At 42.0% G+C, this 22,603-nt stretch overlaps 1 protein-coding gene across 4 annotated transcripts in view; it reads left to right on the top strand.

Moving 5' to 3' along the window:
• irf3 (interferon regulatory factor 3) overlaps positions 1–21,765 on the top strand; it is a 59,884-nt gene extending 38,119 nt beyond the window's left edge. The window contains exons 5-10 of one of the 4 annotated variants that reach the window (XM_066708773.1): positions 5,489–5,549; positions 15,093–15,230; positions 15,796–15,939; positions 19,050–19,454; positions 19,739–19,860; positions 20,191–21,765. In XM_066708773.1, the coding sequence (XP_066564870.1) occupies positions 5,489–5,549; positions 15,093–15,230; positions 15,796–15,939; positions 19,050–19,454; positions 19,739–19,860; positions 20,191–20,343 (1,023 nt within the window). In that variant the 3' untranslated portion in view covers positions 20,344–21,765. Of the gene's footprint in view, positions 1–5,488; positions 5,550–15,092; positions 15,231–15,792; positions 15,940–19,049; positions 19,455–19,738; positions 19,861–20,190 lie in introns of all 4 variants that reach the window. The other 3 variants (XM_066708774.1, XM_066708772.1, XM_066708775.1) reach the window with 3 other exon arrangements.
• The last annotated feature ends 838 nt before the right edge of the window (positions 21,766–22,603 follow it).

Raw genomic sequence — 22,603 nt, 5'->3', positions numbered from 1 at the left:
ACATTTTTCCAGTCTGTCCAATTTTGGTGAGCTTGTGCAAATTGTAGCCTCTTTTTCCTATTTGTAGTGGAGATGAGTGGTACCCGGTGGGGTCTTCTGCTGTTGTAGCCCATCCGCCTCAAGGTTGTACGTGTTGTGGCTTCACAAATGCTTTGAAGCATACCTCGGTTGTAACGAGTGGTTATTTCTGTCAAAGTTGCTCTTCTATCAGCTTGAATCAGTCGGCCCATTCTCCTCTGACCTCTAGCATCAACAAGGCATTTTCGCCCACAGGACTGCCGCATACTGGATGTTTTTCCCTTTTCACACCATTCTTTGTAAACCCTAGAAATGGTTGTGCGTGAAAATCCCAGTAACTGAGCAGATTGTGAAATACTCAGACCGGCCCGTCTGGCACCAACAACCATGCCACGCTCAAAATTGCTTAAATCACCTTTCTTTCCCATTCAGACATTCAGTTTGGAGTTCAGGAGATTGTCTTGACCAGGACCACACCCCTAAATGCATTGAAGCAACTGCCATGTGATTGGTTGGTTAGATAATTGCATTAATGAGAAATTGAACAGGTGTTCCTAATAATCCTTTAGGTGAGTGTATATTGTACATCGAAATAAGTGACAAATGTGTTATGTTTCTTTTTTATTTTATTTTTCTTAAAAAAAAAAAAAGGCTTTGAAATATTAAAATATAGAACAAGCTTTAAACTTGTGGGTGTTGTTCCATGTGTCTGTACTGAACACTTACCTAAAGTATTTATTATCGAGTGAATATAACTATTTTGGGGGTTTGGCTGCTTGTGGGGGCTACAGCTACTGCAAAATGTGTCTTAGCCCCCCCAGTGCAAAAGTCAAACTTTGTATTTTATTATAGTATTATAATGGACAGTGCACAGTGTGGTGTTGATCCAAACATCTGTATATTTGAATGATAATGGCAACACTCACTGACAGCTGAATACTTACTGCTCGTAATACAATTTGCATAATCTATGACACATGCCATGTTTGAAGTTCTTGGTGTTTTTGTATAAATTGTTAATTCGTTTGGTTTAGAGACGATGCTTTTGGCATTTTAATTGTATGTATTTTGATTAGGTTTAATTGTAATTCAATGGATATATGTGTTTGATTGGCTAGGGCAAGGTGTTTTGTGTTAGTGTGTTGTTTATCTGGCTTTAGTATGTATTGTTTAGTTTATTTTTGTGTGCACACATTTAATAAAATACAGTACATTATCCGACTGAAAGTAATTAGCTAATATTGCAATGATTTGCAGTCGGTAAAGTTTAAAAACAAAATCTTTCTGTATGAACACACGTTTTACACGCTAAGAAGTAAAGGTTCTAATAAGAACCTTTTAGGGTTCCCAGGGTTGATACTGTGGAGGAACTGTTAAATGTTCTGATTAGAACATTTTACCAAGGTTCCTTGCAAACTAGGATCCTTAAAGAACCTTAAATGTATCTTAAATGAACCACGATCATGATGAAAAAGGGCTCTTAAATGATGTTTACGACGTACATTGCCGTTCTTAAACGAACCCTTTAATGAAAATAAACTCACGAAGAACCCAAAGGTTCTAAATAGAACCGCTGAAAAGCCTTCCATTTTTAGAGTGTAGTGCATACATTTAAATACATTTTTAAAATAGATATGCGTGCCAACTTGGTGTAAAGAGAAGCCCCCCAATATAATGTCAAGCCCACCTCAGCCCCCCACTGAGAAGAGGCTGGCACAGCCCCTGCGATGAAGGATCCAATCTATTTTGAAATAAATAGAAGGACAAGCATCAATGGATTATATCTCACGGAGTATAGACTGCAAGTACAATTTTATAGCCTGATGGATTTCTGATGAGTGATTTGGATTCATAGCGCAGATTTTCTAATGAGGGGAAGAAATACGCGGATCGAGGTGAGAGACAGAGAAACGCCCTTTCTAATAAACTGCAATATTATTGTCTGAAGCCGTTTTATGTGAGCCTGGAGTTTCATTGGTTAAAATAGGCGTGTCTGCTTCTGTTGACTAGAAAGACTCAAGTGGGTTTGGCACAGTGCATGTGTTGCGAGCTAGAATATATATGGGTATTGTCAAATGAAAATAACTGTTGTTATATTAATATTAGTATTTTATGTTAAGATATATTATGCATATATTCCTTGTTTATTATCTTCCTGTAATTGAGGAATGCAATTCATAGATTTAAATTTGTGTAGGGTTACTTTAACACGCAGGCGGGGGAGTGAAAGAGGAAGAGAGGAAAACAGTTTTGTAGAGAACGTGAATGTATGAAAATGATACTGATTGCTCCCCAACTTGAACAAATAATATAACTAAAAAACCAAAGCACCGGGGAAGTGTACAACACATGACAAATAGTTGGTCTGTTCATCTGGAAGTTCGTTGGTTTGTTAGGAAGTTTGTCGGTTTATATTGTAACAGGATAGCTTCGTGAGTGAGCAAGGAAGGCTCTGACACAGAGTGAAGGTAAACCGTGCGCTTTATTTCAAACTTGCTCTTATGTTTTGCCTTTACAAAGGCAGAACTGGCATTGGAAAGAACTGCCGCAATAGAGAAGAATAAGGGGGGGTTTCTCTGACACACGCGGAAACACTCGGGGGGAGAAGGAGATCAACATTACAGTGAATACTACACAAAGGGAAATGGACAGATACATTTATGACAGAACACAAAAAGGGGTAACTCACATTTTAACAGTCAAAGAGCGAGTAATTACAGTTCGGGGGTCCATTTACTATCAGGCCCTGCGGGGCTTCCGCATATTGATGAGCCTGGGTGGTTCCAACTGTCCTTGACTGTCACACAGCCCCTCCCTCAGGGTCGACCGTCCCGGGGGCCTCAAACAATCCGGCCAGGCTACAATCAAAGTCCACCAGTCTGGGTGGAGGTCGGCGCTGTCGCTCATTCTGAGCATTTACCCTATCCGCCGTAGGGGAAGCAGTGTCCAGTTCTCCCATCTCCTCTGGCTCGGCAGCAGGGCTGTCCTCTGCCGATGGCGCAGGGGATCCCTGTGGGCGGGTACGGCGGCCTGTCGCTTGCTGTTGCCGGCTTCGGAGATTGCGGTGTGCCCCTTTGTTCGCCACCTCCGGCACCATTCACTCACCGAAGAAGCAGCAGTTTGTGTGGAATTCCCCTCCTCGCCAGCATCCGGAGAGAGAGAGACATCGCCTCCCGGAAAGGTGAGTCGCTGCGACTGGAAATCCAGCTTAGCTCCAAGGCTGGCAAAAAAATCTAGCCCCAGGATGCAGGCCTCATGGATTGGGGCCAGCCAGAATTTGTGTCGGAGTCGCCGGCCACCAACCTCCATCAGCAGCTGCTTACTCCCCAGCATCTGCGTCGTCTCCCCGGTCACCATCCTCAGGCTCAGCAAGGTAGTTCCTCAGGTTGCTTCTGAGGTGGTGAGGGTACCAGGACGCAGCAAGGAAATGGTAGAGCCGGAATCAACTAAGCCCCAGCAGAGCTGTCCCTCAATTAAGCAGGGGAGGTACAAACTGTGGCCCAGACCGATCTGGCCCACCTCAGCGGCTTCTTTCATCTCCGCTGCTGGGTCAGGGAAATTTGTGTGATGGGAAGGCTGTTCCCCTCTAGCCATCCCATTGAAGTTTTCCGATGGCTTGGGCAAGGACCGTGGTTGTGGGGCCTGGCAGACCCGTGCCACATGGCCTCTCTTGCCACAGCGGTGGCAGAAAACGTCCCAGGTTTTGACTGCCAGTTCTGCTGAGCAGGCCACCTCCTCATCACCAGACTCGTCGGCTGCTTTGGTGTAGCGACATGGCAGGGTCCGACTGGGTTGTGATGTGTCGATGATTCTGTCCGCATGGGTCGCCAGCTGCAGAGCTTGTTCGAGAGTGCCTGGCGCCGCTAGCCTCACATAGTACCAGAGCTCTTCGGGGCTCAGTGCTCGGAGGAAAGCTTGGAGAGCGAGTTCTGCTTGGGCTGATGGGGGGAAATCGGGGTAGCTCTGCTGGACCATGTAGTCGGCGTCAGCTGCCAGGGGGCCCAATTTCTCTCCGGGCTTCCTCCTCAGCTTCTCTAACCAGGTGCTGGTTAGTTCCCCGGTGCCGAATCGCTGCTGCAGTGCTGCGACTAAGGCTTGGTAATCTCGTCGCTCTTCCTCTGGTACGTCTAGGAGCGCTTTTCAGGCTTTGCCATCCGGAGCCATGGCTAGTTGTCCGGCCATCTCCTCTTCCGTCCACTGGCCTGCCCACGCCGCTTGTTGGAGTTGGGCTTGATAGGTCTGCCAATCCACCGACCCATCATAGCGTGGTACCCAGATTCGTGCGCCCTCTCGTGGCCGGGCGACGGTCTCTGCTTCGTTCCGCCTGGCCGGATCCGGTTCTGCCGACCGTCTTCCCAGATGTTCCCTTGGCCATGGATCTCCGCTTTCTGACCAGCTTTCTGTGACAAGGCATTGAGGCTGCCTGGGCCGCCCGCCTCCCCAGAGGTCGTGCTGTCTGGAGTCCACCTCTCCTCCCCAGCTGGCCTTGGGGGGTTGCTCAGGTCCCCGGAGTGGCCTGTCACTGGCCCTCCCAGGAGAAGGGTGGCATTGTTCCCATCGTAGCTGGAGGCTAAGCCTGGCAGTTTCCCTCTCAAGTTCCTCTAACCTGGCTTCCAGTACATTCTTCAGCTCCGTCTTCTCCGTTTAGCCGAGTCCACTAGATTCTGCATATAACCTTCCATGCTTCGCATTTCTGACACCAATGTAACAGGATAGCTGCGTGAATGAGCATGGAAGGCTCTGACACAGAGTGAAGGTAAACCATGCTCTTTATTTCACATTTCCTCTTATGTTTTGCCTTTACAAAGGCAAAACTGGCAGTGGAAAGAACAGCCACAATAGAGAAGAAAAAGGGGGGTTTCTCTGACACAAGCGGACACACTCAGGGGGGACAAGGAGATCAACATTAAAGGGAATACAACACAAAGGGAAATGGACAGATACACTTACACAGGGCAAAATGGGACAATAGCCTACTTGTTTACTATAAAAAATAAAAGGTATACAGCTTTCAATTTCCAAGTGAATTTCAATGCACTTATGTAAAAAAGTCAATTCACAATAAAAAAGAAAATACAATTATTAGAATGTATATGGATGGTATACATGTTAAATGAATAAACAAAACCAGTTAAAACCACGTGTATACTACATTACACAAATAACCGCATTTCTTATACTTGTTACAGAATCTGCAAAGTACAACATGCATGTGTATTTTTAACAGTTCATAGTTGTAATCTTTTTAAATATTGATTTGGTTATCTAAATAATCTAAATAAGACATTATGGAACCAGGTTTTACTGATGTACTTTGCACATGAATAAGTCTGTTATGGATGATTTATTTATTGGTAATTGGTGACTACAGAAGTGAATTCTAATGATTTTTACATTGTTGGTACATTATGATGAAATGCTGGTGACAAAAAGTGCGTGATGAATTGACAGGATACCGTCTGTCTTTCAGGCCTCTCAGCAGTCTCCAACAGACAGTCAGGACCCCCTCCTCTCCACCTGCACCCTTCCAGGTACTATCTGTCTCTCTCTCTCTGTCTCTCTTTTGGTCTATCTGTGTTTCTGTCTGTGTTTTCTCTCTGTCTCCCTGTCTTTATGTCTATGTTCTTTCTCTGTCTGTCTGTGTGTTTCTGTGAGTTCTATCTTTTTCCCTCTTTCTCTGTGTTTCTGACTGTTAGTTTGCTGTCTCCCTCTGTCTCTCTTTGTGTTTCTGTCTGTGTTCTATCTCTGTTTCTCTGTCTCGCTGTGTGTTTCTGTCTGTGTATTCTCTCTCTCTCTCTCTCTCTCTCTCTCTCTCTCTCTCAATTACATTTTTCAATATTTCAATTCAAGGATGCTTTATTGGCATGACAAACAGTTCTGTAGTGTTGCCAAAGCAGTTAATATTACATACATACATTGAGAAATAATAAAAGGTAAGGAAAAAAAAAAGAAACAGTACAATATAAATGTATAAATAAAATCTTAATAGACATGTACATTTACTTTATTTATAGTTAACACGTTTACAGCTGGTGCTCCTGTATGTTTTCACAGTGTGCCCCTCAGGCTGTGGCAGGCGCCTCCCCCAGGAGGATTGCTATTTTTTTTCATTTATCAATTCTGAAAATGATTTTATAATATTTATTAAAGAATATTTCCCTAATTTGGCTATATTTAGTGCAGTGGAGGAGGAAGTGCACCTCTGTCTCAACCTCTACTGTCTCGCAGTGACCACAGCGCCGCTCCTCTCTGGGCAGTCAGCTCTGCCTGTGTCGGCCCGTCTCCATGGCCAGGCTGTGGTCACTGAGCCTGTATTTGGTCAGGATCCGTCTCTGCTTCGTATCTCTGACAGTGAAGAGATACTCTGCCAGGATGTATTCTCTGTTTAGGGCCCGATAGCAATCCAGTTTCCTTTGGGATTTGGTTTCATTGTCTCAGTGTTCCAGATAGGGGTTTTTGGTTATCTTTATAATTTGGTTCACTCTAATTGGGGGCAGGTAAGCAGTGCTGACCTGAATCTGGTCTCTGTTCGCAGTATTAGCAGGGGTCAGTGCCGTGAGCTTCAGGGCCAGCTGACTCAGGGGACTCTTTTCAGGGCTGAGCTCTTGGGTTTGGAGGGCCTTGTACTGGAGTGAGTCTGACTCACTTTTCTTTAGGTGTATCCAGAATTTGAGTGCTCTTTTCTTGATATTAATGAGAGTTGGGTAGCGGCCTAATTCTGCCCTGCATGCATGGTTTGGTGTGTTCCTGTGCACCTACAGTATGTTTTTATAGAATTCAGCATGCAGGGTCTCGATTGGATGTTTGTCCCACCTAGTGTAGTCCTGTTGACTGAGTAGACCCCATACTTCCTACTACCGTACAGCGCAATGGGCTGGATCACACTGTCAATTAGTTTGAGCCAGATTTTGACTGGAATATTAATGTTATAGAATCTTCTTCTGATTGCGTAGAAAGCTCTTCTTGCTTTGGCTTTGAGTGTCTTCACTGCCAGGTTAAAGCCCCCTGATGCACTAATAGTCGGACCCAGGTAAGTGTAGTCTGAGGTGTGTTCTAGGGTAGTGTTGCCTAGTGTGAAGCGGTATTTGTTTCCCTGAGGTCTGGCCTTTTTTTGGAAGATCGTGATCTTTGTCTTCTTCATGTTTACTGCCAGGGCCCAGGACTGACAGTACTGCTCTAGCAGTGCCAGGTTTTGCACAGAAGCCCCTGTTCTGTGGGTGACAGCAGGACTAGGTCATCTGCATAAAGCAGGAATTTAACTTCTGTGTCATTTAGGGAGAGGCCAGGAGCATCAGACTGCTCCAACACTGTTGCCAACTTGTTGATGTAGATGTAGACTGCAGGCCTGCCTCACCCCATGCCCCTGAGTGAAGAACTCTGTTCTTTTTTTGCCAATTTTTACTGCACATTTGTTTTCTGTGTACATTGATTTTATAATATTATAGACTTTACCCCCTACACCACTTTGAAGAATTCTGTAATAAAGTCCCTCGTGCCAAATGGAATCGAATGCCTTTTTGAAATCAATGAAACAGGCAAAGATTTTGCCTTTACTTTTTTGGTGGACGTGTTTGTCTATGAGGGTGTGTAGGGTGTAAATATGATCTGTAGTGTGGTGATTTGGTAGGAAGCCAATCTGACTCTGTAGGATGTCAACATGCTGACAACGTTCACAGATGAAATCTTCCTGGATGAGGCAACCATTCTACAAACCTGACACTGTAGTGGCCACATGCTTCTAAAATTAGTAAGTTGTTGGTGCCCTAAACACTGTCTCTTTTTTTTTTGTCCCCTAATTCAACTGCTTGACTTAAGTACCTTTTTTTTTAGCATCCTGCCACCAATTCACACCTTCCTGACTCACTGACTACACCTCCAAATTCCTAAACTAGGTCACCTTTCCTTATATCAACTATCAACAGCAGCTGGACTGAATTAACTACAAATAAGGCAAACTAGGAATAAACACTAGTATAGACATCTGACATAGTTGATATTGCCAAGTTGATAGGATAACAAATATGGCAGATGTACACCAATCAAATGACAGCTTTTCATATTGAACCAAATACCTGTAGAAATTCCTAATGTAGACCTTTAGCAGCATCATGTGGCCAAGTTTTGAAATAGCACTCCATGTCTTGCATGACACAAGCATGAAAACTACATTCAATAAAATACAATTTTACAGCGTCAGCGGCAGCTGTGCCCCGTCTATTTAATCCCTCTCCCTCCCAGATGGAGGCAGCTAACCATAGAGAAGGAGGACTGCCCCTACTACCCCGACTGCTCGAACACCGTGTTTGTGTGGTTGTTTTTGCCGTGTTTTCCCTCCCCCTTTGTGTTTCTCTGTTGGACTTTTGTGGACCCAAATGAAGCCCAGACACCACCGGAACCTGAGACTCTCTCTCTCTCCGCTCCTTGTGTCCGGCGTTTACGCATACAATCAAGAAATGTTACATTCCACTGAAATGTTTATACATATCTCAAATGGCACAAGCCTCCAAACTATAAATATATACTATACTCCATTGTGATTAAATGCACACATTCAACAACACAAGCATTTAAACTACAAATGCATGCTAAAATCTGAAGCCTGCTGATATAGCTTGGAAGCCTTAAAAGTTGCATGGAACCTCTAGTTAGGATTCCATGCATGAAGAGCTGGAAGCCTACTGTTTTGGTTATGATTTTTATTAGGCTTCCATGCATGAAGTATGGGGTACATGGTTAAGCCGCCATATTGGATTATGCATTTTATGCGTGACCATATTAAAACAGCTACTGCTCCGGAGCTATAGGGCCCAGTGTGCTCTAACTTTGCCTGTGTTACATAGAGACTGTAATCTATCAAATTTGCAAAAGGCAAGTGACTGTGTGCATGAGCATGGCTGCCACAAGACAATGAATATGCATGTATGAAAAATATGCATATTTTCAAGGCATGACTTTTGACCCGAGAAAAAACTCATAGGCAATATTCACAAACTCACCAAAATTGGTATTATTCACTCTTATCACAACTGTGCACTAGGAAATGTCAGAAAAATACTGTACATACCTCAGATAATTCCCTATAGGCCTAATATAGCTTATTTTGTATGATTTGACCATGATTTAAGAAAGTATTTACCATATATTTTGCCCTTATAATACCATATGAAACTAATACTTCTATTATTATTATTTTTTTTTTTATTTCTTGGCAGACGCCCTTATCCAGGGTGACTTACAACATAAGTGCAAACAAAGTACTTCTACCACCTCTACTACCAATATTACGCTACATTAAATTCGTGTATACAGAGCTTTAGTACTGATTCATATTATTATTCCATATGATTCACTACTACAACCTACATACCTTAATTAATTCCCTATTACTTTTTCTATACACTCTAAAAATGTAAGGTTCTTCAGCGGTTCTATTTAGAACCTTTGGGTTCTTCATGAGTTTATTTTCATTAAAGGGTTCATTTAAGAACCGCAAGGTCCGTCTTAAACACAAGAGGTAATTTAAGAACCCTTTTTCATCATGATCACAGTTGATTTAAGATAAATTTAAGGTTCTTTAAGGATCCTTGTTTGCATGTAACCTTGGTAAAAGGTTCTAATAAGAACCTTTATATGGAGTTAGTTCACTGTCAAAATTAGCGAGCACAGAAATACAACTTGTACGTGCAAAACTACACTGACGATTTTTATTTTACGCTTACAATTAAATTCTGAGCTTGTTCAACATCATTTACACATTTACAGTTCTCGCTGACTGACACTTTACAAACTGTTACACAAAATATTGGATTACCAGTCCTATACAAAAGAAGAGGTGTTAATCCTAACACAGTCAATATCAACTTAACGTCAGTCTTGTCATTTATAAAATTTGGATATCAAAGTTTTAAGTACAGTAAACCACATTAAGCACAATTCAGCTCACGTTTTCTACATTAAGTGATATTCACCTTAAGTGAATTATTATATGCAGGGCTTAAGGTCGTAATCATATTGTTTATGTTAGTAAAAACATACCCATCCTCTATTTATAGTATTAGGACGTTCTAACTGTAAACGTACAAACTTTGCAAAGTAATGGTTATAGCACATAAAGCCACGTTAAGCTTTTTTAGACTCTCCCTCTGCTGCCGTGTGGTCAGCCATGTTTGATGAGAATGGAGACCGATAGGGCCGATGATCATCTAGGATGCCTGATCTATGCGTTGTTTTTTGAAAGTCAGTGTGAAAACACTGTCAAGACGAATTGCAAGCATGTAGAGAGAACTGCAAATGTGCACAGCAAGAAGCGTGAGCACGCAGCGAGAACTACAAATGTGTAAATGAGATTGAACAAGTGCAGACAAAACTGCAAATGTGTAAATGAAACTGGAAATGTGTAAACAATGTTGAACGAGCGCAGAATTTAATGGATAGCATAAAATAAAAACTGCAAGTGTAGTTTTGCACATACAGGTTGTATTTCTGTGCTCACTAATTTTGACAGTGAATGCACTCCATACCTTTAAAGGTTTCTCCACAGTATCAACCCCAGGAACCCTAAAAGGTTCTTATTAGAACCTTTACTTCTTAGAGTGTAGTATACTGTGTACCCTTGTGATACAAGGTACAACAAATACTGTAGTACACTCTATTGTACCATAATATACCATTATACTACAGTATATTGTAGTAGCTTATGATATACTATAGTACACTGTTATACTGTAGTTACGTGATATACTATAGTACACTATTGAATGCTATAGTACCTTGTGATGCACTACATTTCCTACTACCGTAGTACAGCAAATACTGTAGTACAATCTATTATACCATAATATACTATTATACTACAGTATACTGTAGTAGCTTGTGATATACTATACAACACTTTTGAATACTGCAGTACCTTGTAATGTACTACTGTACTACAGTTCTACAACAAATATTATGGTACATTGTTGTATACTATAGTATACTGTATTACAACAAATTCTATAATACACTGTTTTATACCATATTACACTTTCATACTATAGTAAACTGTAGTAACTTGTGATATACTATAGTATACTGTTGTATACTGTAGTATCTTGTACTTACTACAGTACTACATAGTACACTGAAACATATTGCTTATTGTACTTAAAAATACTTTCACATGCAGACAAAGTTTATCCAGGAACTTTAGCATTCTAGTTATTATTATTATTATTATTATTATTATTATTATATTATTGTATTAATGTCTTTGATACTAATTCCAATAATTCAGTCCTATACAAGTGATCGGGACAGTTTGCCTGCATTTCGCATTACAGCTGGTATTTCCATTAGCGTATTTGTTAAAGAGCAGCGTTGCGTGCCCGGACAGTACGTGTTCAAGTGAGGCAGTCTCTTCTTATGTAGCTTATGGAATTTATGGAGTTTATTTATTTATTATATATATATACACTCACCTAAAGGATTATTAGGAACACCTGTTCAATTTCTCATTGATGCAATTATCTAACCAACCAATCACATGGCAGTTGCTTCAATGCATTTAGGGGTGTGGTCCTGGTCAAGACAATCTCCTGAACTCCAAACTGAATGTCTGAATGGGAAAGAAAGGTGATTTAGCAATTTTGAGCGTGGCATGGTTGTTGGTGCCAGACGGGCCGGTCTGAGTATTTCACAATCTGCTCAGTTACTGGGATTTTCACGCACAACCATTTATAAGGTTTACAAAGAATGGTGTGAAAAGGGAAAAACATCCAGTATGCGGCAGTCCTGTGGGCGAAAATGCCTTGTTGATGCTAGAGGTCAGAGGAGAATGGGCCGACTGATTCAAGCTGATAGAAGAGCAACTTTGACTGAAATAACCACTCGTTACAACCGAGGTATGCAGCAAAGCATTTGTGAAGCCACAACACGTACAACCTTGAGGCGGATGGGCTACAACAGCAGAAGACCCCACCGGGTACCACTCATCTCCACTACAAATAGGAAAAAGAGGCTACAATTTGCACAAGCTCACCAAAATTGGACAGTTGAAGACTGGAAAAATGTTGCCTGGTCTGATGAGTCTCGATTTCTGTTGAGACATTCAGATGGTAGAGTCAGAATTTGGCGTAAACAGAATGAGAACATGGATCCATCATGCCTTGTTACCACTGTGCAGGCTGGTGGTGGTGGTGTAATGGTGTGGGGGATGTTTTCTTGGCACACTTTAGGCCCCTTAGAGTCAATTGGGCATCGTTTAAATGCCACGGCCTACCTGAGCATTGTTTCTGACCATGTCCATCCCTTTATGACCACCATGTACCCATCCTCTGATGGCTACTTCCAGCAGGATAATTCACCATGTCACAAAGGTCGATTCATTTCAAATTTGTTTCTTGAACATGACAATGAGTTCACTGTACTAAACTGGCCCCCACAGTCACCAGATCTCAACCCAATAGAGCATCTTTGGGATGTGGTGGAACGGGAGCTTCGTGCCCTGGATGTGCATCCCACAAATCTCCATCAACTGCAAGATGCTATCCTATCAATATGGGCCAACATTTCTAAAGAATGCTTTCAGCACCTTGTTGAATCAATGCCACGTAGAATTAAGGCAGTTCTGAAGGCGAAAGGGGGTCAAACACAGTATTAGTATGGTGTTCCTAATAATCCTTTAGGTGAGTGTATATATATATATATATATATATATATTTTTTTTTTTTTAAACATGTAAAAGTAATATATTGTCACGATTACCCTCGGGGAGCTCGGGAACAGGGGACCCAAGTGCAGTGCTGGATCGCGGGATGGTCGGACAGGCGTGGGTCGGGTACCGGCGGATCAGGGCAAACAAGGGCTGGGCGAAGATGTGGTCGTGGGAACAGGCGCTGGGTCAGGCGATCAGGCAAACAGAGCAGGCAAAGGCGAGACGGAGTCGTGGTTGTGAAGACAGGCAGGAGGTCAAGGGAACAAGACAGATACGGGGCTCGAGGGAACAAAGGCTCGGAGGAACAGGGCTCGAAGGAACAAGACTGGAACTGGAACAGGCACAGGGAAAAGGCTATGTAATGTAGATGGAACTGACAAAACTTTTCCCCGACTGAGGGAAGTGAGGGGATTATAAAGGGGAGCAGGAACCAGGCTTGGGAGGTGCAGGGCGAATGGGAACAAAGGGATAGAACAGGAGTGCACATGGGTGACCGGAATGTTAATAGACAAAGTGACGAAAGCAAGGAGAAGGCAGGGAAATGGCGGCCCCTAGTGGGGATAGAGGGGGAGCGCTAGGGGACCATGACACATATGTAAGAAATCAATAACAATACATTATTAATAATAATAATAGGGCATTCAAATACATTATACATAAGTTAATAATGCTTAATTATAAAATAAAAAAATCACCCATTAACTTTGTCAGAAGCACTATATTTAAAACAAATACAAATAAAATCACTTTCTATGGTGTCTATCATTACCCTTTCTCCTTCTCTTCTGCTTATGAACTGTACATATCATTGTAAGAGAATTTTGATATGCTTGGTTTTTCAGTCAACCTAAATAAATAGTTCAATTGAAAACTCATAGGTCAATTGGTTTCTCTTATAAGATTCTTTTTAGAGGGAAGATGCAGTGAAGTCACAGATGTGCAATAATCATTTATTTGTGACAAAAATAGCAAACTAATATCATTATATCATATATCATGCCGAAAAACTAAACTTCTCTTTGTTTTCCTAGTTTATAAGATTTCCTCTCAACCAATCACATTTTGCCACCACCATGAGTTGGGTGCTTGATGCTAATGTAAATTAGAAGTGGGGGTCTTTGGAATTTGGCTAGCAGCCAATCAGAGGACATGTATCTTCTGGCCTTTGGACACATAGATAAGACAGGGTCTACCAGGAGCCTCCTTAAAATATAGGGAACTAGATCAAAAGGGAGAAGTCTGTTTCCTGTACCGAACCAGATGGCACAGAATTTCCCAATTGACGGTTCTCCACTCCAACACCAGGCAAAGTTAGTAGATCATTGATCCACGTCTTGTCCCACCCTCCGAGATTGATTGACGCTAGGAGGAAATACAATTATGAAAAGACTGTGCCAAAATTAAAAAATTAAATAAATAAAATATGAAATAAATAAATAAATAAAATACGAAATAAATAAATAGATATATATTTTGTTTTTTTAATTAATCTTTTCTAATTTATTTAGTTTGTATTTTATTTATTTAGTTAGTTTTTTATTATATATATTTTTTTATTCCATACAGCTAAACTATGTCTACTGGTAAAAATATACCAATATAAGACCAGTTGTGGAAAGTAACGAATTACAACTACTCTTGTTCTTGTAATTGAGTAGTTTTTTTCATGTACTTGTACTTTTTTGAGTATTTTTCAACTTTGGTCATTTTACTGTATTGTACTTTGCTACTTTTAAAAAGGCATTCATTACAGCGTACACATTTTGTAGGCTGTCACGGAAAAAAAATACTGTAATTTATGTCCATTAGTCTTGTGTTTAATTTTCGTTCGTCACATTTTAGTCAACTAAAATTATAAGACATTTATTTTTAGTTATTGTTTTTTTCACAGTATTTTGTCTCGTTATCGTCATAGTTATCATCACTAAAAATAGTACGTCGACGAATATTTTTCGTTATTGTTTTCGTTGACGAAATTAACACTGCTCTGTATAAGACCATAGATCTTATTCAGCCCTGCCTACATTGTTCAGGGTATTTCTCTGTAATTGCAATATATTTTAAATCTGTATGCAGGGTTTCTGTGAGGTGTTTGTTCCAGTTTGTGAACTCCTGGTTGCTGATTGGTCCCCACACTTCACTGCCATATAAGGCAATTGGTTGAATAATACTTCAGAAATGTTGAGCCAAATGTGGACAGGTGGATTGAGCCCCCTCTGTATGGCATTAACAGCCCTGCATGCCCTCTTCTTTAATGCATCTGTGTGTCTCTTTCTTTGTCTCTTTACAATTCCAATTCAGATTCAAAACTAGCTTTATTGGCATGTTTTTAAATTGTATCTGTCTCTGAACTAACTCTCCCCCTATGTTTCACGGTTAGTTGTGCCCACAATGTATCTGCTAGATGCTGATCAGGCCTACCTCGATGTGTCTGAGGGGTTTTCTCCTGCCTTGGATCAGAACACACTGGAAGAGTGCTTAGAGGACCTCAATATTGGAGGTGTGCATCGTCTGCAAGGTATGCACTGCCTGCATGGGGGGTGTGTATGTGTGTCTCTCTCTTTCTCAATGACCATCAATGATAATGAGTTTCATGAGTTGGTCTTTAACTTTTGCACCAGCATCTTCAACTTTGGGGTTACCCCCTGCTCTCGCTTTGGGCTGTCCTGTGGGGGTGTGGGGTCGGGCATTGGTGGGTTTGGTGTGAAATTGTCGCCAGAAATCAGCAGACTCTTCCAATTCACTTTAGAATTCTGTTTTATTGGTCAAAGAGAACTGCACAGATATAAAAAACATTAACTTTAAAAGGAGCATTTGAAATGCAAGTTTTTTAGATATCTCCCACCGATATACCCATCAGATATCTCTGTTTGAACATCTGTCATCTGTGATATGTAATATGTAATATAAGACAATTTTAAAGGCCTATATTTGCTCTGTGACCTATTAGACCTACAGAAGTCCTATAAGACTTGAATGGACAGTACAGTAGATTAGTGGGGTATAATTAAAAGACAATTCAAAGTCACAATCTCCTTACTAACTGAACATCCACCCCCCCACCCCCTTTTTTTCCCCAGAAGTGGTCCAACCTGTCAACCATTCCTATGACCTCTTAGTGAGCAGGGAAGAAAACCGCTATGCAGTGAGGGGGATGTCAGCAGAGGAACAGCAACTGGAGGATTATAAGCAGGGGATGAGCAGTGCAGTGATCAATGACACTCTGAGTAAGACAGACACAGAGATCAACAGGGACAGAGAGAGAGAGAGACAGACTGACACAGGGACAGAGAGACAGACAGAAAGAAAGAGACAGACACAGAAAGACAGACTGAGAGAGACCGAAAAACACACAGGGACTGAAACACAGATAGAGAGATACAGAGACATACAGGGACAGGGACAGAAAGACAGACAGACACAGGGACACAGAGATTGACAGAGAGAGACAGATGGACAAACAGATGGACAGAGACATACAGACAGACACAGAGATGGTCAGATAGACAGAGACACAGGGACAGACAGATACAGAGATGGACAGACAGAGAGATGGAGTCAGAGACCTATAGACAGAGACAGAGTGAGAGACACAGGGACAGAGACAGAACGCAAGACAGAGAGGTAGGCTCATAGGCTGACAAACTGAGAGAGACAGACAGAGAGACACACAGGGACAGACAGACAGGCAGTGATTGACAGTCAGACACACTGACAGAGATGGAGAAACAGACGTGGACAGAAATAGACAGAAACAAAGATGACCAGATAGTCAGAGGTATCTTACTATATCATACGGTCTTACTCTACTGTACTGTACTCTAGTCTCCTGTATCTTACTCTACTGTAGTCTATCTTACTGCAATGTACTTATTGTATTGTATCTTACGCTACTGTACTGTACTCTATCTTACTGTGCTGTTCTGTGTCAGTTGTTTTCAATGATGGCAGGTATGTGCAGCATCAGGGGGTTGGGGCACTCAAACGGCATATATTAACCATTACATTCCTTCCTTTTGGCCTGCGAAACAATTGACTAATCTACATAGACTGGTAATGCATTTTTTAATTATAAGCCAGACAAATAAACTGTAAGGCTGTGGGATACCTTAGTTTTCTGGTCAGTAAAGTACTGCAAATGAATCAGGCTGGGTGATATTATCTTGCTTCCTCTCAAGATTAATTAATCAGCAACTTCATTACATTGGGTCAGCAATAATAGAAAACAAAATAATCTGCCAGTAGTATGTTCTAAACTGTGTTACAATTAAAACAGTACATACAAATACAACGGAAGCCCAGTAGAGATCATTGTGCACTCGACAACATTTTCTGCATGGAATTCATTTTTAGGTAGGCTATTAAGGTACAAAATAAATTAACACTGTAAAATCAAACTAAATATTACAATTTACTAGCTTCATTATATCAGTTCACAAAACTAATAGCATTTAATCATTCACTTTAATTGAGACATTAAAATAGTGACACATCTCTATCTCGCCCATATCAGGAAAAACAAACAGAAATCTTGGCAAACAATTTGGTGCTACTTGCTTCTGATTTAAAAAACATATACTTTAGATGTAGAACATATAATGTGACGTGAAAACACTTGTTTATTCTTTAAAGAAAGTAACAATAGGTTGCGAATGCAACCATGGTTATCTGAGAACAGAAGCACTGCCCAAGGGGGGGGAGGGTTCAGCGTGCATCCCGCTGGAACGTTTCGAAGACATTTGTCTATCAAAGCTGCCATTGGCCCCTGTGCCTGTCACTCAAATAGGACCCTTTCACTTCCTGTTTGTATAAAAGATGATGTCTGCGCAGAGACTTCCTCTTTTTGCTGGGAGCTTGAACTCCCGTGTGACCCTGCAACACTTGGGCAGTGCTACAGTATAACCAAACTGTCGCAAGGGAGAAGACAGCGAGCTGGTAAGAGAGCCTGCCCCGTGGCATGCCTACTAGGAGCCATACCAACTCTAGATAGAAGCCATAGGTGCCCCTTGGAGCCACACCCGAGCTGCCCAAACATGAAGAGCACAGTCATGCTGTACTGGGAAAAAATAAAGAATGGTATATCCATGGGGCAACAAGAATCCTTGTGATTTCCACGAATCCTTGTGACTTCTCTCACTCAACACACAGTGGGCTAACCAGACTGGATAGCCACTGCTGGATAATTCAATTAATAATAATAATGGAACTATATACATAGCGGAGCACAACATACCTCCACTAACAACAGGAGCAGATAACACTCAAGCAACTTAAGTAAGGAGTAAGTAAGTAAGCTCTACTGTATATTCCGATGAACTATATACACCATGGGGTGCAGGAGCCAGCTCATGCACAACACACGGGACACAGGAGCAAGTTATACACTGCCAACTAGCAGCTAGCAGTAACAAGCACTCTACTGATGTCAAAAACAAACTAACTATATACACAGTGAGGCAACAAGAGCCAACAGAGCCACAGAACTGCTTACAAAGGAACTATGTACAATGGCGGGGTACAGGATATAAAAACACATGCACTCCCGCCTACAAAATGAACGGGAGCACGTCAATTCGTCCCGTACAATTAATCCCGCAACAATTCGTCCCCGACAATTCATCCCCGCGATAATTGGTCCCTGCGTCAATTCGCCCCTATAACAATTTGCCCCGATGACAATTCATCCCCACGACGATTTGCCCCATCATTATACATTCTCCACCATGAGTGCATTCACTTATTACAGAGCCATAGAACACACACATGTATATATAGCAGGCATATATATATATATATATATATATATATATATATATACAGACACACAACTATTTTATATTAATGGTATTTACACAGTTCAGTGAACTCGAGAATAGGATGCCATGTTGGCACCAGGACTCAATAAGAATGCATTGTTAATTTATTGTTGTGATTATTCGAATAATCAATCATGTTATGTATAGAATAATCGATTATCATAATAATCGATAGCTGCAGCCCTAATTCCAGATGAATTGTAATATTACAATTGCATAGTGTTAATTGTTTAAATGTGAAAATTAGATGGGCTAAGAAATCTCCCTCCTCTCTTTCTACCCCCTCTCCCTCCCCCCTCTCTCTCTCTCTCTGTCTCTCGTTCTCCCCCTCTCAAATTCAATTCAAATTCAAGGAGTGATTTTATTGGCAATCATTAACAGGAGCTGTGCTGCCAAAGCAGTTTTACACAGAACAGCACATTCAATAACACTGAATAACAACAGCAACAACAGCAACAACAACAAAATGTAATAATAATGCTTATAATAATGCCTCTCTCTAACCCCTCCGTATTTCCCAGGCACCCAATTTCGAGTTAGCATCTACTTTCGGGGCACAAAGATCAAGGAGTGCCTGGCCTCTGATCCCCGGGGCTTCCTTCTGGTGTGGGAGGGGCCAGTGGGGCTCGGTGCAGTGGTGGGAGAGGAGGGGGCAGCTGCTGTGATGGATCCATCAGTCCTGCCACTGGTGACCCTGCCTGGGTCCGACTCTCTGCTGGACCGCACACAGGCCAAACTGACCCACAGGCTGCTGAAAAAGCTGGGGGCAGGGCTGGAGGTGCGAGTCAAAGGTCAGGGTGTGTGGGCAACCAGACGGGGGGACACCTGGGCCTACTGGAGCCTCAGCCAGCATGACCGGAGTTGTCGGCCCAGGGAGGTGCCCAAGGAGGGGCAGAAGGTCTACAGCATGGGGGAGTTCACTAAGGGTGAGAGAGCAGGAGGGGAGAGGGGGGAGAGAAAGCAGGTAGAGTTTGACAGAGAGAGAAAGACAGAGATGCAGAGATGGAGACAGACAGAGACTCATACAGAGACAGAGAGAAACACGCAGAGATGGAGACATAGATGTACATTGAGACCGAGAGACATGGAGAGAGGGAGAGAAACAAGACAGACAGAGATGGTGAGAGACATGGTCACTTCAGTCCAGTTTGGTTTGCTATTGCACTCACCTCAGTACTCCCTAAGTGGTTATGGTTCTGTGACTCTCCAGGGATGATCGACTTCATGGAGAAAGAAACCGGCTCTCCAGCCACCTCCCTCTGGTTCTGCCTGGGTGAGAAGTGGCCCGACCCAGAGAACAGACCCTGGGAGAAAAAACTAATTATGGTGGAGGTGAGAGAGTGAGGGAGAGGAGAGGGGAGGGTAGGGAAGGAGAGGAAAAGGAGGAGGGACTGAAGAGGGGGAGGGGGAGAGAAGGAAGGAGACAGGAAGGGGAAAGGGGGAGGAGCAAGAGGGATTGAAGAAGAAGGAGTTGCAAAAGGTAGGAGGGGTCGGAGAGGGAGGGGGAGAGAAAAAGAAGGTGGTTGGGGTGGGGGAAGGGTGTGGAAAGAGGTGCGGAAAGGCACTGGACGTGTGTTTGTATTAACCCTCTCCTTCCTTCCTTCCATCCTTTTTGATTCACCATTCTCCAATCCCTCTCTCCCTCTCCCCCTCTGTTCCCAGGTAACTCTGACCTCTCTGGAGATCCTGCATCAGCTGGCTGTCCAGCAGGGGGCATCATCGCTGCACAGTGAGGAGGTGGAGCTGCAGGTGTCTGATAATCCCAGCCTGCTAAACTACCTCCTTCAATCTCTGGACAGTATGGATACCAGCTAGAGGGAGGGTTGGGGGTGGGGTGAGAGGATGATTGGGGAGAAAGAAGCAGAGCAGAGAATCAAGGAGAGGGCAAAGAGAGAGAGAGAGAGAGAGAGAGAGAGAGAGAGAGAGAGAGAGAGAGAGAGGAAAACAAGGGAGGAGAGGGAGAGGTAAAGATGGAATATTTATTATGCAAAGCAGCATGAGGGGGGAGTGAGAGGATTGGAATGGAGAGGGGGTGGAAGCGAGATGGAGAAGGAAGGAGAGCACTCGCTGGACAGCTTGGACTATGGAAAGATCTATAGTTTTTGTTTGTGTGTTGGTGTTGGTGTTGTATAGCAGTGAATGTTAAATGAGAAAATATTGTGTAGTAACTCATGACTTTTGCTGTCTCTGTCAGTGTAATTACAGACCTGTGTGCTCATCATCAAGTCTGTTTTGATATGTGTGAAATATACTTATGGCAACATACTCACTGACACACAAAAGAAAGAAATCAATAAATATATAATTCAATATATACAAACACACTGACATACACACTTAACACTTTACACTTTTCAAGGAGAGTTATAATTTATTAGTGACCCCTTGAGGATTCAGCATTGTGTTTCTTTGATCAGCCATTTTAGTTTTTCCTCTACTTAACTCGGGTGGCCATTACATAAACGCGATTGATAGATGTTGAAGAAAAAAAATATTAGAATAATTGCAACAATCTACTAAAGTTTAATTAGCTGTGGAAAAGTGGTGCTTTAATTTCGCTAGAATTATATATTTTATATTCCTTATTTCCTACCAAAAAGAAATATACACTTAAGAATCTTGACAGTTTTTTTGTGTGTACCCCTTTCTTCTACTGGAACTAAACAACAAGGACTCTAGTCTACTTGTCCACTGCGTGGTTACTACCTTCATCATTATCTCATCGCTGGATGGATGATTTGCCTGGTTGACTATCATCCCTAATGTGCAGTACACTTTTCAGAGACAGTTTCAAAGAGATTTTTGTTGCTACTTTATTTTTAATCTTGTATTATTATTATTATTATTATTATTATTATTATTATTATTGTCTTTCTACATACTGGCCAGTAGGTTTATCTGTGTAATTACTTTGAGAAATTGAAATATGCAGAGGTGTGAAAAGTAGTCGAAAGTCATACCCATTATGGTCTCCCATTTAAACAGTACTTGAGTGAAAGTAAAAAAGTAGCTACTTTCAAGAGTACTCAAGTACCAAAAGTAATTTGTGATTTTAGTAATAAAGAATGTGCATGTGTTTGTGTGTGAGCCTTATGAAGAGGCATGCAAGAGATTAATTTGATGTTTTAATCTAACATTTTATGTTCCATAAATTATCAATGTATTTTATTTGTATGGTTCCTTAATTTTATCTTGAAGAAAACTACATCCAACAAAAATAAATGTTATTTAGGCATATATGTCGAAATTTCTATAATTTGTATTCAATATTAACAAAGGGTAACATCGGGGGATTTATATAATAGCCTATTTTGAGTTTTCAAAGCAAACTCACTGTTCACACACAAACACACACACACGCACACACATCCCAAAGAGTTGTACAATAAAACAGAAAACAAAATAAACAATATAAAATGTTCCCCTGTAGTGATCACATTTGTTATAATGTAATATATTGCACTGTGGTGCAGGAGACTGGGTTTGAATCTCTAAACTCCCCAGGATGTTACTAAATATATATACACAGATCAGCTATAACATTATGACCACCTGCCTAATATTGTGTAGGTCCCCCTTTTGCCGCCAAAACAGCCCTGACCCGTCAAGGCATGGACCCCACTAGACCTCTGAAGGTGTGCTGTGGTATCTGGCATCAAGACGTTAGCAGCAGCAAGACGTTTAAGTCCTGTAAGTTGCGAAGTGGGGCCTCCATGGATCGGACTTGTTTGTCCAGCACATCCCACAGATGCTCAATTGGATTGAAATCTGGGGAATTTGGAGGCTAAGTCAGGCCATTCATCAGACCAGGCCACCTTCTCCCATTGCTCCGTGGTCCAGTTCTGATGCTCACGTACCCATTGTAGGTGCTTTTGGCAGTCGACAGGGGTCAGTATGGGCACCCTGACAAACTGCGATGCACTGTGTGTTCTGACACCTTTCTATCAGAACCAGCATTAACCTTTTCAGCAATTTGAGCTACAGTAGCTCGTCTGTTGGATCGGACCACACGGGCCAGCCTTCACTCCCCACGTGCATCAATGAGCCTTGGCCGCCAATGACCCTCTTGCCGGTT

Source organism: Amia ocellicauda, chromosome 7 (assembly GCF_036373705.1).
Source record: "Amia ocellicauda isolate fAmiCal2 chromosome 7, fAmiCal2.hap1, whole genome shotgun sequence".
Lineage (NCBI taxonomy): Eukaryota > Metazoa > Chordata > Actinopteri > Amiiformes > Amiidae > Amia > Amia ocellicauda.
The sequence above is the reverse complement of the archived record's forward strand: the minus strand, read 5'-3'. Positions and strand labels throughout refer to the sequence as shown.